Genomic DNA, 15,757 nt, shown 5'->3' on the forward strand with positions numbered 1-15,757 from the left:
GATTGAACTCACAACCTTGGGTTTAGTAAGCCAATGCTCAAACCACTGAGCTATCTGTCCCCAGTGCTCAAGGGTGTGAATTTTTCACCTCCTTGAGTCCCATGCTATGTCAGTCTAACAAGTGTAGACCAGGCCAAAGTGAAATACTCTGTACTTCATAGACTCCTTTGCAACTGGAAACATTCCAGCTGGCAGTACTGAGTGCTGGAAAACTGTGTCCCTGTAACAGGGTGTGTGCATGTACACGTGTTGTGTCATGCAGGCTCCTTTCTGTAAAAATATGCCCATTGATCTTTGCAGTTTCATTAAAGTGGCAACTATCTATCTTTGGAACACAAATGTTTCAGGCTTCCGAGCAGACACACAGGTTTTAACTTTCATTTTGGAGGGTTTTCAGTGGATTCACAGTGTGGTTCAGACTTGAAACTAGAAGACAGGTAAGGGTGTGTCTATGCTGCAAATGAAGGTGTGATTGTAGCACAGGTAGATGCACCTGTGCTAGCACGAGTAGCAATAGGCTAACATTCCCCGGTGCCCTGGTTCTGGGTACATGCTCAAGTTACCAGACTGGGCTGAAGACCATGCTGCAGTTGTTACCTGTGCTAGCTAGATTAAAGCTACCATGGGTGTACCTACCTGTGTTACAGTCACAGCTTCCCTTGCTGTGTGTGGACATAGCCTACATGTTGGTTGTTAAGGGCCAGATTCTGAAACCTTACTCATTTAATACTCCTCTTTCAATATGTTCCTATTGCTTTCAGAGGGGCTACAAGGGTAACCCGACATCTTGATATTAGGAGCTTTGTCTTATATCTGCAACTATACCCCACCTTCCCCGAAAAAAAGAAGTGTCCTGATTTTTCACACTTGCTCTCTGGTCCCCCTGTTCAGAGAAGATGGTATTACTCAGCGTGAGTCAAGGTGGCAAAATCTGGCCTTGAGTATGTAGTTTCTTCGCTTCCTTTTATCCTCAACTAAGGCCTTCCCTCCACAGATATACAGTCTCCTGATGCAGAGTATGTGGATTTACTCCTGAATCCTGAACGCTACACGGGTTACAAAGGACCAGAGGCGTGGAAGATCTGGAACAGCATTTACGAGGAGAACTGTTTCAAGTATGTGGTTTGAGAGAGTCTCTCTGTGTGCTTTGGTTACTACTAATTGCGGCCAAATACATTTGATCAGATGAAAACAATTGTCTTAGAATTTGTGGGGGAAGTTTAAGTAGGGGAGGTTCTGTGAATGTTGTTGGAAAATGTCCATTCTTGTCTTCAGGATTTGTTTGTAATATTTTTAGCTATCTTTTTCCTGGTCACACCAATCAATGTCGTTGCTGATTAAAGGCATGGCAGTTGCTGCAATGCCATATGGTAGGATCTGAGCATCACCCCTTGGTCCCAGGCTGGCTAAGAACCCTGCACAGACAGGGTCTTCAGCTGCAGAAGAGAGGGATTCCTTCCCATTGCTCTCCACTAATCCTTGTGACTCGCTGGGTGGTACTGATGTGTCTTGAAGGAGCCATGGCCAAGCTCCTGTATCTGCTGGAAGGTGGATTGCTACAATCTGGGGATTGTTGAAACTCTGAGAGGATCTGGGGCAATCTTTTCTGTGGAATCGCATCACCATTAACTACTGCAGTGACTCATCCCCAGAGTCATTAAATCTGTGTGTGTTGGCCTTGTACAGTGGGGAGGTAATGGCTTTGTTGAAGATTTGTCACCACTTCCTTCTAGTGAAAGGCTGGGAGTGCCCGGTAGGCATGTCTGAGTCCTCCAGCAAACTAGGCAAGACCAGATTTGACATTCATGGTTTTTCAAAGGTGTGTTTGTGTGTTGTGTTGCCTTCCTGCTTATTGCATGCTATTGCTGTTAGCTTCCTGGTTCCTGCGTCAGTGTTCCAGTTTTTGTGTGAGTGTGTGCACACACGCACGCACGTGACACACGTAGCATTGGCTGTGTGAAGTTACTCAGGGCTTGCTGCTACATATCTTCCAATTGGACTGTTATGTTTTGTTCAGAGTGTGGTTGACTTAACCGGTCCATGGTTATTACATGTCCTGATTGACCACCTACCTATGTGTCTTGCTTCAATTTCCGCATGATTTGGGATTGCTGTTCTGTGGTATATAGGTGTGTAACATTATGGCCACAAGTGTTTCTATTCTGCGGCCCACGCTGCCTACACATTCTTCACCTGTTAACTGGCGATACTGTGTCTGGAATTTTTGGAACTGTGTGCAGATCCTGCAACACTCCAATGTGGCTAGATTACCCTTGCTGCAGAACTGCTTAGTGCCATGATGGCATTTATACTTATGATGAACTCCCGGAGCCCATGTCCTTCTTTGATGTGGCTGTGCAGCATCTCAATGGGACTGGAGATTCTATTCTGCTAAAGAGGAAAATGTTTTTTCAAGTTTGCCAGCAGCTCAACAAAACCATACGCAAGTTTGCATGTTGTGTGCAGCAGGTGGCCTAGGATTATGAATTTTGGGAACGTTATGATTGGTGTAGCCAGTGACCTCCTGGGAGAATGGTTTTTGGCCAAAGATGCTAGAACTCTTAGCTTTTGATGCCACAGTTGCTAAGAGTGAAGTATTCGAGGGTGCTCAGGCTGAAAGGGTTCTGTGTCTCTGATTGCTGCTATCCTTGTGTCTACACCAGGGGTGGGCAAACTTTTTGGCCTGAGCGCTGCATTGGGTTTTGGAAATTGCATGGAGGGCCTGTTAGGGGAGGCTGTGCCTTCCTGAAGAGCCAGGCGTGGCCTGGCCCCTGATCCCTATCCGTCCACCCTCCTACTGCCCGCTTCTTGCCCCCTGACAACACCCAAGGACTCCTGCCCCATCCAAGCCTCCTGCTCCCTGTCCCCCCCGGGAACCTCCACCCCTGACTGCCCCCTGCTGCCCCATCCAACCCCTCCTCTCATTCCTGACTGCCCTGCTCCCCGGACCCCTGCCCCATCCAACCACCTCTTCTCCCTGACTGCCCCCGGAACTCCTACCCCTGATTGCCCCCTGCTGTCCCATCCACCCCCCCGACGGCCCCCCCGGGACCTCTGCCCCCATTTAACCCCCTGTTCCCTGCCCTCTGACTGCCCTGCTCCCTGACCCTCCCCTCCCCAAACTCCTCTCCAACCCCTCTGCTCCCTGCCTCCTTACCGCGCTGCCTAGAGCACCGGTGGCTGGCAGTGCTACAGCCGTGCTGCCTGGCTGGAGCCTGCCATGCACCGCGCAGCACAGAGACTGGGTCAGGCCAGGCTCTGCAGCTGCGCTGCCCCAAGATCTCGCCACCCAGAGCGTTGTGGTGGTGGCACCGTGAGCGGAGGCTGCGGGGAAGGGGGAACAGCAGGGGAGGGGCCCGGGGTGAGCCTCCCGGGGCAGGAGCTCAGGGGCCGGACAGGAGGGTCCTGTGGGCTGGACGTGGCCTACGGGCCGTAGTTTGCCCACCTCTGGTCTACACTTAACCCGTCAGCTGTTCTTTCTACTTCTGTCGCCCGGTCGTACAGCACTACCTACTCCCACACTCTGGTGTCAGCCGGGCGTGAAAGTTTCCAGCCTCACTATTTCTGCTGCGGTAGTACGGGTCACGTGGCCAGTTTTCCTGCCTGCCTGGCTACAACTGCTAAGTGCTGGGCTTGTGGGAAGGAAGGACACTTTCAGGTGGTGTGCCATGGTACACAGGGTCACAATGACGGGTACATTCTGTAAATGTGGAGCCGCAGGAGACTGCCTTTACCGAGGACCTTGATGTTTCCTTTGATATAGTCTTCTCGTGTGGCAAGGTGCTGGAGCGGGTATCCCATATTGTAGAAATTAGTGGTTCACCGCTGAAGTGCATGGTGGAGAAGGGTGCTGACGTTAATGTTCTCCCCTCTGGGTTAGTTCATAATCTGGCCATTTACCTGACTACAGTGGCGATAAAAGCTTGGAATTTGTATGCTTTGCAGACAGTGAGTGGAGCTGTGTGTTCTACAAAGGCTGCAAAGTTTTACATTGGTAAAGGTGCTTCTGCGAATGCCGTTCCATTGTTGTCCTGTGATCTGTGCTTAGTGTGGTATTATGCAGGAATTTGCACAGGACACCTTGGGTGTGGTTATGTTGGCTAGAATAGAAGGGGATACCCAATGTACCATTCAGAGAGAACATGATTTATTTAATGGTGATGATGTTCTCTCAATGGGATATGCGCACTCTCTCCAGCTGGATTCAAATGCCAAGCCCTTTGTATCACCTGCATGTCATGTACCTCCTGCATTTTTTGACAAGATCCAAGCAGCACATGAAAGATAACAGTATCATGCGGGAGGTGGAAGGTCCTATGGAAATAGAGCCCCCTTCCCCCCAAGGTGATCAGATACAAGAAGAATGATGACATTTGACTGTGCATAGATTTTAGGGCACTTAATAAGTATGTGAAACGTGAGTAGTTTTAATTGCCAACCTTCAAAGAGGTGACCTGCTGAGTAAATCCTGGATTTTCAATCTGTTGGATAACCGATCTGGTCATTAGCAAATACCTGTGGTAGAAAGTTTGCAGTTGTTATTGACTTTCAGCATGTCATTTGGGAGGTACTGCTATCAACAACTCCCTTTTGGGTGAGTCTGTGCTCCTGAGATATTTCAGAGACTGGTGTCTCAGCTCCTTGATAATATCTAGGTTGCATGTTGATATTTGGATGGCATTCTCATGGTTGCTAAGAGTCCTCCTGAGCATAATGCTGTTCTGGACCAGGGCTAACCCAACTCCAACAAGCTGGCATAAAGTTAAATGTGCCAAGTGCCATTTTGCAAAAGATGGTGTAGATTTTCTAGGGCGATCTCTGTCAGCTGATGGTGTGAAACTGGCACCTGAATGGCTACAAGCTGTTGCTTGGCTACCATTTCCCACAGATGGTAGCAGTTTACGTTTGGTCCTTGGCCTACCTTGAAACGGAGGTGGTCATACTCTGCCCCATGTTAGTACCTTTGCTAAGCCACTGTGGGGTTTAACCCAGGGCCAGTTGGTTTGGACTGAAGAGGCAAAGCAGGCCTTTGAAACCTCGAGTCAAGCCCTCTGTAGTATCCAGTCATATGCTTATTTTGATCCAAAGAAGGCAGTAGTGATTCAGTCTGATCCATGCAATTGAGGACTGGGCCTAGTTCTGCTCCAGGAGGGATGGCTGGTTATATTTGCCTCCCATACTCTCATCCCAATGGAACCAAAATATTCCCAGATGGAGCGAGAATTCTTGGCATGGTTTTTGCCATTGTACAGTTCAAAGTCTACTTAGTGGGGAGACATTTTACATTAGAAACTGATCATTTGCCTCTTTGGCAAATCTATCATAAAGTGATTGACTGCTGCAGCTTCACATTCAGCAGTGGTTTCTTCAGTTGCAGCAGTAAGACTTGACGTTGGTGCGTATCAAAGGAGGACGTCATTCGCTTGCTGATGTTCATTTGAGAAATTCTGCTGCGTTGGAGCCCTTGTGTGCAGAAACAGCAAAGTACACCCGATATTTTTTACTGAAAGATCTGCCCGTTGAACTAGGGCAGACCACTGATGCAAAACTGTGCAAGATGGTACATGCTGTACAGGGGGCTTGAATGGACCCGCTTCTTAAGAGAACTTTATCTACATTCTACAAAATTTGTTCTGAGCTCATGGTGAAGACATGTGCTATTCAACATATCGTATGCAGAGAAGCCCAGGTGATTGTCCCAGCAGCATTGCGACAAACAATGTGGCCCGTGAAGGACATTTGGAAGTTACACATGAAGGAACAAATGCATATTGTGACAGACCCAAACCAGTGGGTATGGGAGTCTGGTAGAGAGCAAATATACTGGTCACTGGATGAGTAGTTTTCTGTTCCCTGAGTGACCAGAGCAGGGGCTGCACTAGAGTAATCAGGAACCTGCTAGAACCAATTAAGGCAGATAGGCTGATTAGAACACCTGCAGCCAATCAAGGCAGGCTAATCAGGGCACCTGGGTTTAAAAAGGAGCTCACTCCAGTCAGGCGGCGGAGAGCCAGAGGAGAGGAAGTGCATGTGAGGAGCTGGGAGCAAGAAGCACAAGGAGCTGAGAGTGAGAGGCTGTGCTGCTGGAGGACTGAGAAGTACAAGTGTTATCAGACACCAGGAGGAAGGTCCTGTGGTGAGGATAAAGAAGATGTTTGGAGGAGGCTATGGGGAAGTAGCCCAGGGAGTTGTAGCTGTCATGCAGCTGTTACAGGAGGCACTATAGACAGCTGCAATCCACATGGCCCTGGGCTGGAACCCGGAGTAGAGGGCGGGCCCGGGTTCCCCCCAAACCTCCTAACTCCTAATCAGATACAGGAGGAGTTGACCCAGACTGTGGGTTCCATCAGAGGGGAAGATCACTGAAGTGCACAAATCTGCCAATAAGCGCAGGAACCACCAAGGTAGAGGAGGAACTTTGTCACAATATTGATGCTACGTGGCCAGGGCTGCACTCAGACATTGAGCGTCAGATGAAGGCAGGCTCAGCATGCACAATGCATAGAACAACACTCCTCCAGCCCCTCTGAAACCAGTAGTCATAGACACACCATGGCAGAGAATTGCAGTAGATATTATTGGCCCCTCAGTTGCACTGCGTGGTTACACGCTGTTGACAGTTATGGAGTATTTCTGACATGACTCCTTTGCATTCATAAATTCATAAGGCACCTCAAAGGAGCTCGTTTCTTGCCTAAGCACTTAATTTGCAATGTTTGGCCTACTAGGGAGCCTTGTTTCAGATCATGGGACACTTTGTATCAAGAGTTTGAAGAGTTCTGGCGAGGATCGGTACAGTACATTATAAATTTGCTGCGTACCCTCTGCAAGGAAATGGGAAAGCGGAGAGACTGCATCAGACATCCATCTCCCCCTCTGACAAACAGAGGCTAGGGACACCATTCCTTACCCATCCTGGCTAATAGCCATTAATGGACTTAACCTCCATGAATTTATCCAGTTCTCTTTTAAACCCTGTTATAGTCCTAGCCTTCACCTCATGATTGTACTGTAGAAACCCCTTTCTATCATCTCTTCAGCTGATCTATGAGGGCCAACTTGTGTATGCTGACAGAAAAGGTTCATCCCACCTCTTTGCCATCCTCAAAGCTGATATGACTAGGAAATACGTGAGTTTCAGAAAGCGTACCCATGCACAACTCCATGCATTCTATCTTGGACACGTGGTGTATGTTAGGCAAGGGTCTGGAGGTGTTTTTGATATTCGTGGCATGATGTTGCGGGTTCCAGGGTACAGAGTGTGGCAAGTGTGTTTATCACACGGAGAATGTGTTAACCAGCGAGAGAGATACTGCCTACTGACAGGGGAGTGGAGAGGGAGGAGGACGCTCCTTTCTGTGTGTGACTATGTCATGTGGCCAGTTGGGGAAGTTGAGCTGAATCCGAGGTATAACCTACAGGATCACCTGGTGCCTCTGACAAGGTACTGCTGAACTTCTGGGGAGAAGAGAAGGAAACTCTGTGTGCGCGTGCGTGCGCCTGCGGGCGTTTTGCCCTCCTGCTTATTGCTTTCTGAACTTGGTGTTCTAGTTTCTGCTCCTGGGGGTGAGTAGCGTTGAGTATGTGTGGGGTTACTCCAAGCCTGCTGCTACATACCTGCTCTTTTGACTGCTGTTATGTTTTGTTCAGACTGTTGCTGACTTAACCGGTTCACGGTTATTACATGTGTTGATTGAGCACCAGCCTGTGTGTCTTGCTTCAATTTCCTTGTGTTCTGGGCTTGCTGTTGTGAGGCACATCAGAGTGTAACAAAAGGATTTTTTTTATATTTTTGGTAATGCATAAAAGAAAATCCAAATGGGGCACAATTCCCCTCTTTTCTATGTTGCCGCCACCTTGAAATCTGTATGGGCAGAGGAAACAGTTCAACGCCAGTCTGGGTTGTTTGACTTTCATGAATGTTTTTGCAGAGCCAAGTGGCTGTTACATATTACCTATTTAAATTATTTTGTCTCTTAGGCCTCGGACCATAGAAAGACCTTTAAATCCCTTGGCTTCTGGCAGCGGTGAGTCATTTATTCGTCCCACTAAGCTATTTGGCAGCCCACGAGTTTTGGTGGCGTTAATGATGAAAGCTATTTATGCTGGCTCTATGAATGAAAAAGAAAAATGATTTAGCTCAAGCCTAGAACCGTGCGCAGTAGCGTAGCTAGTGGGATGCATCAGAAGCAGCTGCTTCTCCTCCCCACATTTTTAAAAAGTGGCGCCTCACGGACTCCGCTCTGAACGGCCTGCCCGGCTTCTGCCCTGCCCCCGCCGATCAGCTTTCCCTCCCAGCAGGAGGGAGACAGCTGATCACAGGGCAGAAACGGCGCCTGCCGGCCAGCACTGCCAGCAACACGGCTGAAGGAGCCATGGGGTGGGCGGCTGCGGCAGGCTGGTGTGGAAGCAGCTTGCTCGGACCGCGCCTGGCGGGGCTCGCTGCCTTCTTCCCCCACCCCCGGAGAGGTGGGGCCAGTGCTGAGCGGGGCTGGTGCTGCACAGAGAGCCCCGGGGACTCCAGCCCACTCCCATCCCCAGTAACCCCTCCCCAAGCTCCATACCCCATGTACCCCATGCCTCTGCCTTTCCCTCCCCTTCACCTCCCCTCGTACCTCCGTCTTCTGCCAGCCTCCCTGTACAGCCATGGGGGGGAGGCGGGCGGCGTGGACAGGGGGGCGCAGCATGGCTGGAGGAGCCAGTCAAGGGGGGGAGGGGGCATGGCGTGGCCGGAGGAGGAGCCAAGGGGGGCGCTTTTTTTATGTTTGCTTGCTCCCCCTGCTGTTAAAACCTGGCTACGCCACTGACCATAAAGGGCATTGCGGAGGGAGGATGTTTTTGCATGTAACAGCTCAGGGAAAACGGTCTGAGTCAGCACCAGTGAAATCAATGTGAGCTTTGACGTTGACTGGGAACAGGATTGGTTTATGGGCACTCACTTTTTATACTTGAAGATGCCAAGGACATTTGAAAACGTCCCTATGAAATAAGGCCTCCATTGTATTAGCGTCTTTACAAACATCTAGTAAGAGATGGACCCTGCCCTACGAGTTATGATCTAAATAGTCAAGATGGTCAAAGGGTGGCAAGGAGAGCAGAGTCAGAGAGAGGTGAAGTGACCCAGGACATGCAGCTGCTCAGTTGCAGAGTTGGGATTAGAACCCAGGTCTCCTGAAACCCAATCTAATACCCTATTCACTAGACTACACCACCTCTCTTCTCTTCCTTTGAAATCTAACCCCATTGGTCATGCTAGCTCTTACGTTTGAAAGCCTGAAAAAATATTTGCCCAATTGCAGCAGTCAAGGTATCTGTGTTGACAGCTTATCGCCACCATATTAAGAGTTAGCAAAAGACAAGTCTAGGGACTGGGTTTTCACGAGAATCTGAATTCTGTCCGCGAAAGCTCCTGCAATTCATTCTTTGATTAACACATGAATAAAATGAGAGCAGTGTAGCTGGACAAAATAGACAAAGGAAAATAAAATAAGAGTGCCACCTTCTGATGATCTCATTGTACTGTATGTGTAACTTCAGCTTTGTCTTGTCCACGTGGGAAGCTAAGTGGAGAAATCCCCATTTTGCAGATGAGGTATGCAAAGATTAACCCATTGAGGTCAATGTGAGTCTTCCTTTAGACATGAATGGGCTTTGGATAGGTCCCTAAATAATTTACCGAAGTCACGTGGGAAGTCTGTGGCAGAGGTGAAAGAGGAAAGCAGGTCACCTACCTTCCAGTCCTGTGCTTACTAATCCCACGATCATTTTTCTTCCCTCAAAGCCCTGGGGAGTGATCTTAATACCTTGTAGCAGTTACTTCCGTCCTAGTCAGATTCTTTCAAAGCACTCTGCTCATCTCGTACCTTTACTGTGCCGGCTTGAGATAATCTGTCATGCACATATAGAAGGCTTTTAAACCAGCTAACACTATTTATTCTCTTGTTTTAGCCAATTTAACAATATCCGAATAGTCTTTGCACTTTGGAATTAATTCTAGTGACGTAATTTATGTTGTTTTTTTTCCTCCCAGGAGATAATGATGGTGAGTGACTTGTGTTGTTTTTTTTGTTTTTTCCTGACCACAGCAGAAATGGATACAGAACTTTTGCCTCTTCCTCTTCTGCTTCCACGATCTGCCAGGCTAGCACAGTAATTATTCCAGCGAAAATGGGAATAGTCTTGAAATCTTCCTGTGTTCAGTTTCTCTTGCATGGATCTATTTAGCTTTATAGCTACTATCTGCTTAGCTTAACAAAGAGAAAGTTAAGGGGTGACTGAACCACTCTGTAAGTATCTACAGGGGGAACAAATCTATAACAACAGGCTCTTCAACCTAGCAGAGAAAGGTCTAACAATCCAATGGCTGGAAGTTGAAGCTAAACAAATTCAGACTGGAAATAAGGTGTAAACTTTTAACTGTGCAAATAATTAACCACAGGAACAACGAATTAAGAGCCCTGGTGGATTCTCTGCCACTGCCCATTTTGAAATGAAGACTGGATGTTTTTATAGGAGGGAGGGATAGCTCAGTGGTTTGAGCATTGGCCTGCTAAACCCAGGGTTGTGAGTTCAATCCTTGAGGGGGTCACTTAGGGATCTGGGGCAAAAATCAGTACTTAGTCCTGCTAGTGAAGGCAGGGGGCTGGACTCAATGACCTTTCAAGGTCCCTTCCAGCTCTAGGAGATAAGTAATCTCCAATAATTATTATTCTAAAATAATCTGCTGTAGGAATTATTTGGGGAAGGAGAAGTTCTCTGACTTGTGTTATACAAGAGATCAGACTAGATGTTCGCAATGGTTCTTTCTGGCCTTGGAATCTAGGAATCTCTGCGACTCCTAAAGAGAACATGCCCCCTCCTTGAGGCTAACAGCCTTTGGATGGGGTTTTCAAAAGAGCCAAAGAGTTTTAGGTGCACAGGTTCCTGGATCAACTGGGGGGCTAAAAATAGCAGGTTAGTTGCTCGGGCTGGAGCCCAGACTCTGGGACTGTTTCCCCTTGCTGGATTTCAGAGCCCAGGCGCCAGCGAGAGCCTGAACGTTTGCATAGCTGTTCTTTGCTGCGCAGCCCGAGGGAGTTGACCTGGGCTCGGAGACTTGCTGCCTTGGGTCTTTTTTTTTGGCTGTGTAGACAAGCCCCCTGGTGCTTTTCAAAACCCTATCCCATAAAACCTGGACGGGGCGGTGGTGTGTTTTGTGCCTCTGTTAATGCTAGTTCTGCTATGGCAGAGGAAGCTGCTTTTACGTGAAGTAATGCCATAAGAGTGGGGATTTTCACAGGAACCTAAACAGCCAGCATCACTGAAAGGCAATAGCAGCTAGCACCCATATCATGTTTTCAATGGCTCGCTCCTGTGAGATGCCAAAATGCCCTCAGCTCCTATTGCCTTCAAAGCTGAGAGCGCTGTATACATCGTAGGAGCATTTAGTGCCGTGCAGGACTCAGCCTGTGCATATGCTCTGCCTGTTCTCCTTCCTTTGTTCCCTGTGGCTTGTTTCTCTCTGCTTTGTTCTTTCTCTACATTTTCTTCTGTCACCCAGCAGCGAGCAAATACGAAGTCCCGGTTTATGAGATGGCTGTAGATTGCGCTGATCTTTGCCTTGTTTTTATTTCTCTGTTATAATGCTGTCTCTTCTGTCAGTAATAAAACCGTTTGGTCCCTCTTTCCCTCCCACAAAGGGATGCAAACTGTTGCCCGCCACTTCCCCTGGGGTTGGGGTTATTCTTTTGCAGTTCAGTGCTCTCAGCTCCTGCTCATATGGATGGAAAAGACACTAGCTTTGCTTTGCTACAATGTCAGTAGCCTGTCTTTAGCTGCTAGCAAATGTTGAGTCTGACATTGGTGCCAGTCACCTTTGAGGCCCTTTCAACAGGGTTTTGTGTGCCCTCTCTTGGAAAAACCTGCCCCGATCCTGAATCAGATTGGCGTGGGCAAACTTTTGTGCCCGTGCAGTCTCACCGAAGTCATTGCAGCTCTGCATTGATCGGTTCAGGGGTCTGGCCGGGGTGTTCTGATTGCCAGATCATCACCTTAGCCTGTCCACCAATCCTACTGTGACACCAAAACCAGCTGTGAGGTTATGACAAGAATTACCTAATAGGAACGGAGATGCATGGATTCCCTCTTAGCCTGTAACTTTTTCTGAATTGTTTTGTGTGCGCTGAGGACAGCATTGAACAAATTTGTAACATGTTTTAGGTGATTAATTTTGATCAGTGTGCTAAATTTTCCTTGTCAAAGCTCTCGTGACTGTTTTGTTTCTTCATTTGCAGGGAATTCATTTTACAGTTGGCTGGAAGGTAATGGTTTGGTTTGTTCTTTTGAGAGTGATACAAAATGGACTTTCTGTGGTGGTGATGTGGGGAGCGGGGCATTAATTGCCAAAGCAAATTGTGATTAAATTAGATCTCTAATAACTGCGAGGGAAGGAAATTCAGACACATGCTTTATCATTTTACATATCGACTCGTTTTCCTTTCAGGCCTCTGCGTAGAGAAGAGAGCTTTCTACAAACTCATTTCTGGCCTACATGCAAGCATCAACATCCATTTGAGTGCCAGGTACCTCTTGCAAGGTGGGTGTGACTTTCTGCCTTATTTCGTGAAGAGCCAGGCTGCTTCTGCAGGCAGCTGAGATGGGAATTGACTTCCACTGCTTAGTAAAATACTAGCTGGTAGCCCATTTCAGCAGGGTTTGGGTCCAGCTTCGCTCTCCTCTTCTCCCTTAGTTCTTCTCATTCTTCCCTTATACACAGATGACAGCTGGATGTGGAAATAAGTCGCATGAGGTTTGGGTATACAATTCTCTAAATGCCTTTCGAAGTCTTAATTTTAAAAAAATGTAATTGGAAACCAAAGCTAAAAAATTCAAACCATAAATTAGGCTCCTGAATCCATATTTGGGCACCTGAATCAAAACTGGCACATGCTCAGAAGTGCTGAGCATCCACATCTCTCTGCTGAACGGAGCTGCTGGCATTCCGCACCTTATACTGAACTGCCTGAATGGGGCTCACTTTAGGCACTCCGGTTTGAAAATGCCTGCCCTTTGCCCCTTACACGCCTCCAGATTCTCGTCACAGCTCACTTTGGAGTAACTTTCCACCTCTGACCCAGCCGTACCTGTCAATCTGGTTAACCCTTCATGCTTTGCTCAATTACAGTAAGTTTAGCAGCAATTTCTCGCAGAGATTCTGATCTATTAAGATTTTCCAAGATTCTTTAACTTTTCCCAGGACATGTACACTGCTTTTCTTGAGGTACCTAAATATGGACTTAGATGCCTGAGTTTAGACACCCAGCTTTGAAAATTTTGGTCCATATTTCTCAGTAGCATGATTCAAATGACCTCTGACTCCTCAGAATTGGCCAAGAATTGTCATACACTGCTTGTACAGACAGACAACTGCACACGACAGGATTCCTTAAGACTTCTTAGTACAACAGTTCTTGTTTAACAGACTCTCTGGTTAAGTGTCTGTAACTTGTGACTACAGTGTGTCTTTATCCCACACCGGGTCAGTTAGCTACCAGATGATGGTTACATCTCTGACCTTTGTATGTAGTTTCTCTCATTTACAGACTCTTTTTAGGAGCTTGAACACAAAATATTTTCACTAGTCCTCATTTGGACAAATCACTTTTTATTTTGCTGCATGTCTAGTTAAAAAGGCAGCATAAAACCTCTCTGTGCACTGGCATCACTCATTTCATCCAGGAATGCCTGCAGCTCTGGGTCCAGCACTCATTGCAACCAGAATTAAACAGGGAAGCTCACTCTGTCTTCCTGCACAGGAAATCATCCCATAACAAAGATGCCTCTCTGAATTTTGCAATGAATTAATGGTTTTTGAGGATAGGAATGAAGAGACAAAGGAAATTGCGGCATCAATCAGTGTATGCTAAACTAAGAGATCAGTGGATTGAATACTGCTAAGGCCTTGTGTTCATGCAAATTACACCAGCTTAACTAAAGTTGTTCTAAAAACAAATTGAATTACCCAGAGGGTTGCATCAGTTTAAATATGCGTAGATCAGTTTAAAACTGCTTAACTTGATTTAGGTTGTACCTGTAAATTTACCAGTATAAGCCAGTAAGATGATTTAAGAATGTCCACACAGGGTTTTATAGGAAGTTAGGTTATAAATCAGTATAAAAAGCTAGGGCAACTTTGTTGTGGACCAGGCCTGAGTGCTGTAAACATTAAATTCTAAAAATTACCTTTACCCACCTGCATGGCGTAGTGGGAAAGAAGTTTACTGCCCAATTTTCAAAGCTGCCCTTTCCTCTTTCTTCTCCTCTCTAAGATACGTGGTCGGGGACAAAGTGGGGACACAACATTACTGAGTTTCAGCACAGATTTGATGAAGTCCTTACTCAAGGAGAAGGTCCCAAGAGGCTCAAGAACCTGTATTTCCTGTACCTAATTGAATTACGGGCAATGTCGAAAGTTCTGCCATTCTTTGAGCGCCCAGGATTCCAGTTGTTCACGGGGAATGAAAACAGAGACATACACGCCAAAAACCAACTGCTGGAAATCCTTCACCTAACCAAGTAAATAATGCTGGAAAGAGAATAGTGAGCAGCTATGCACGTCTTAGTCTCTCCTACTTAAAATGTTTTAGAAAATGAGATTTTTTTTTTCTGTAGTGGGATGGTATGGGTCAGCTAATGATATTAATTGTTATTAGTGGTATTCCAGTGTACTCTCAGTAGTAATAATACCTAGCTCTCACACAGAGCTTTTCATCAGTAGATCTCAAAGCGCTTCACATTCTTTTAATATACTTAACTTCATAACACCCCGGTGGGACAGGGCAGTTCTGTTAGCGCAGAGAGGCTAAGTGGCTTGCCCAGGTATTTGCATTCAAACGGTCAACCCAGGTACTAACCCCACTGTTTAATAGTTTAGGTTGTCTTTAAGCTTTCGCAGAACTGAGTTTTAATAACTGTCTAGTTGTCAGTCCTGAAACTTACTTTCTATCTGACTGGTCTGCGGAACTCTAGTACTAGCTTTACGTTTCAGTCCAAAATCATTTTAAAAGAGATGATTGTGGATATAGGGCAAGACTCTAATGTTGGATGTCTGGGGCAGATCAGGTCAGATTAGAATCTGGCCCTCGGTCGCATAGGAGTTGCTGTAGTTCATCAGTTTCCCATGCCCGGTCTCCTATTGTTCGTGACTGAGACATGGATAACTCATTTTTATTATAAAAATGAGGTTTGGTATGAGAAGTTTTAAGTGAATGCAATAGATTTCAATGATGAGATTCAGAGCCCAAATGACTTTTGAAAATGGAATTTAGATTCCTAAGTGACTTGGGTGTCTAATTGCCTTTGACTTTCAGTGAGACTTAGGAGCCAAAGTGCATAAATCACTTGAAAATGGGGTGTAAGCTCCTGTCACTTAGGGATTTTTACAAATTTCACCATGTTTGTTCTTGCTTCAGGTCCTTCCCTTTGCATTTTGATGAAAACTCATTTTTTGCTGGAAATAAAAAGGAAGCTGCTAAACTAAAGGTAATTGTTCATCTTGTGCCCCCCTTCCTCAGACTACTTGCTGACAGGATAAAGTTCTTCTCATGGTGGGTTATCAGACTGAATATGACATCATAAGACATTGATATGCTTAAGTTACTAGACCAGAAATATCCAGCTGGAGTAAACATATACACTAGTTTTCTTAGCACTTCTGCTAATGGTAGAAAGCTCAGTTGCACCACAAAACCTGTCTGGGAAAAGGGTACATGTAGGGTAC

At 46.6% G+C, this 15,757-nt stretch overlaps 2 protein-coding genes across 7 annotated transcripts in view; one reads left to right on the plus strand and one right to left on the minus strand.

Annotated features, from left to right (window-relative positions):
- The window catches only part of ERO1A (endoplasmic reticulum oxidoreductase 1 alpha), a 39,132-nt gene that overhangs the window by 19,869 nt on the left and 3,506 nt on the right, over window positions 1-15,757 (plus strand). For 2 of the 3 annotated variants that reach the window (XM_050954709.1, XM_050954707.1), the window contains exons 7-13: window positions 995-1,115; window positions 7,981-8,027; window positions 10,031-10,042; window positions 12,273-12,299; window positions 12,482-12,574; window positions 14,307-14,553; window positions 15,450-15,519. In XM_050954709.1, the coding sequence (XP_050810666.1) occupies window positions 995-1,115; window positions 7,981-8,027; window positions 10,031-10,042; window positions 12,273-12,299; window positions 12,482-12,574; window positions 14,307-14,553; window positions 15,450-15,519 (617 nt within the window). The remainder of the gene's footprint in view (window positions 1-994; window positions 1,116-7,980; window positions 8,028-10,030; window positions 10,043-12,272; window positions 12,300-12,481; window positions 12,575-14,306; window positions 14,554-15,449; window positions 15,520-15,757) is intronic. The other variant, XM_050954708.1, reaches the window with a different exon arrangement.
- Window positions 1-15,757, minus strand: part of GPR137C (G protein-coupled receptor 137C) — a 66,604-nt gene that overhangs the window by 12,224 nt on the left and 38,623 nt on the right. Inside the window, exon 8 of one of the 4 annotated variants that reach the window (XR_007774617.1) lies at window positions 8,709-9,888. The exons of 2 other annotated variants lie outside the window; for them this stretch is intronic. The gene's annotated coding sequence lies outside the window, so the exon portion shown is untranslated. Of the gene's footprint in view, window positions 1-8,708; window positions 9,889-12,568; window positions 12,762-15,757 lie in introns of those variants that run through there. One more of the 4 variants, XR_007774616.1, reaches the window with a different exon arrangement.

The sequence above is a fragment of the Gopherus flavomarginatus genome, chromosome 5 (assembly GCF_025201925.1).
Source record: "Gopherus flavomarginatus isolate rGopFla2 chromosome 5, rGopFla2.mat.asm, whole genome shotgun sequence".
NCBI lineage: Eukaryota > Metazoa > Chordata > Testudines > Testudinidae > Gopherus > Gopherus flavomarginatus.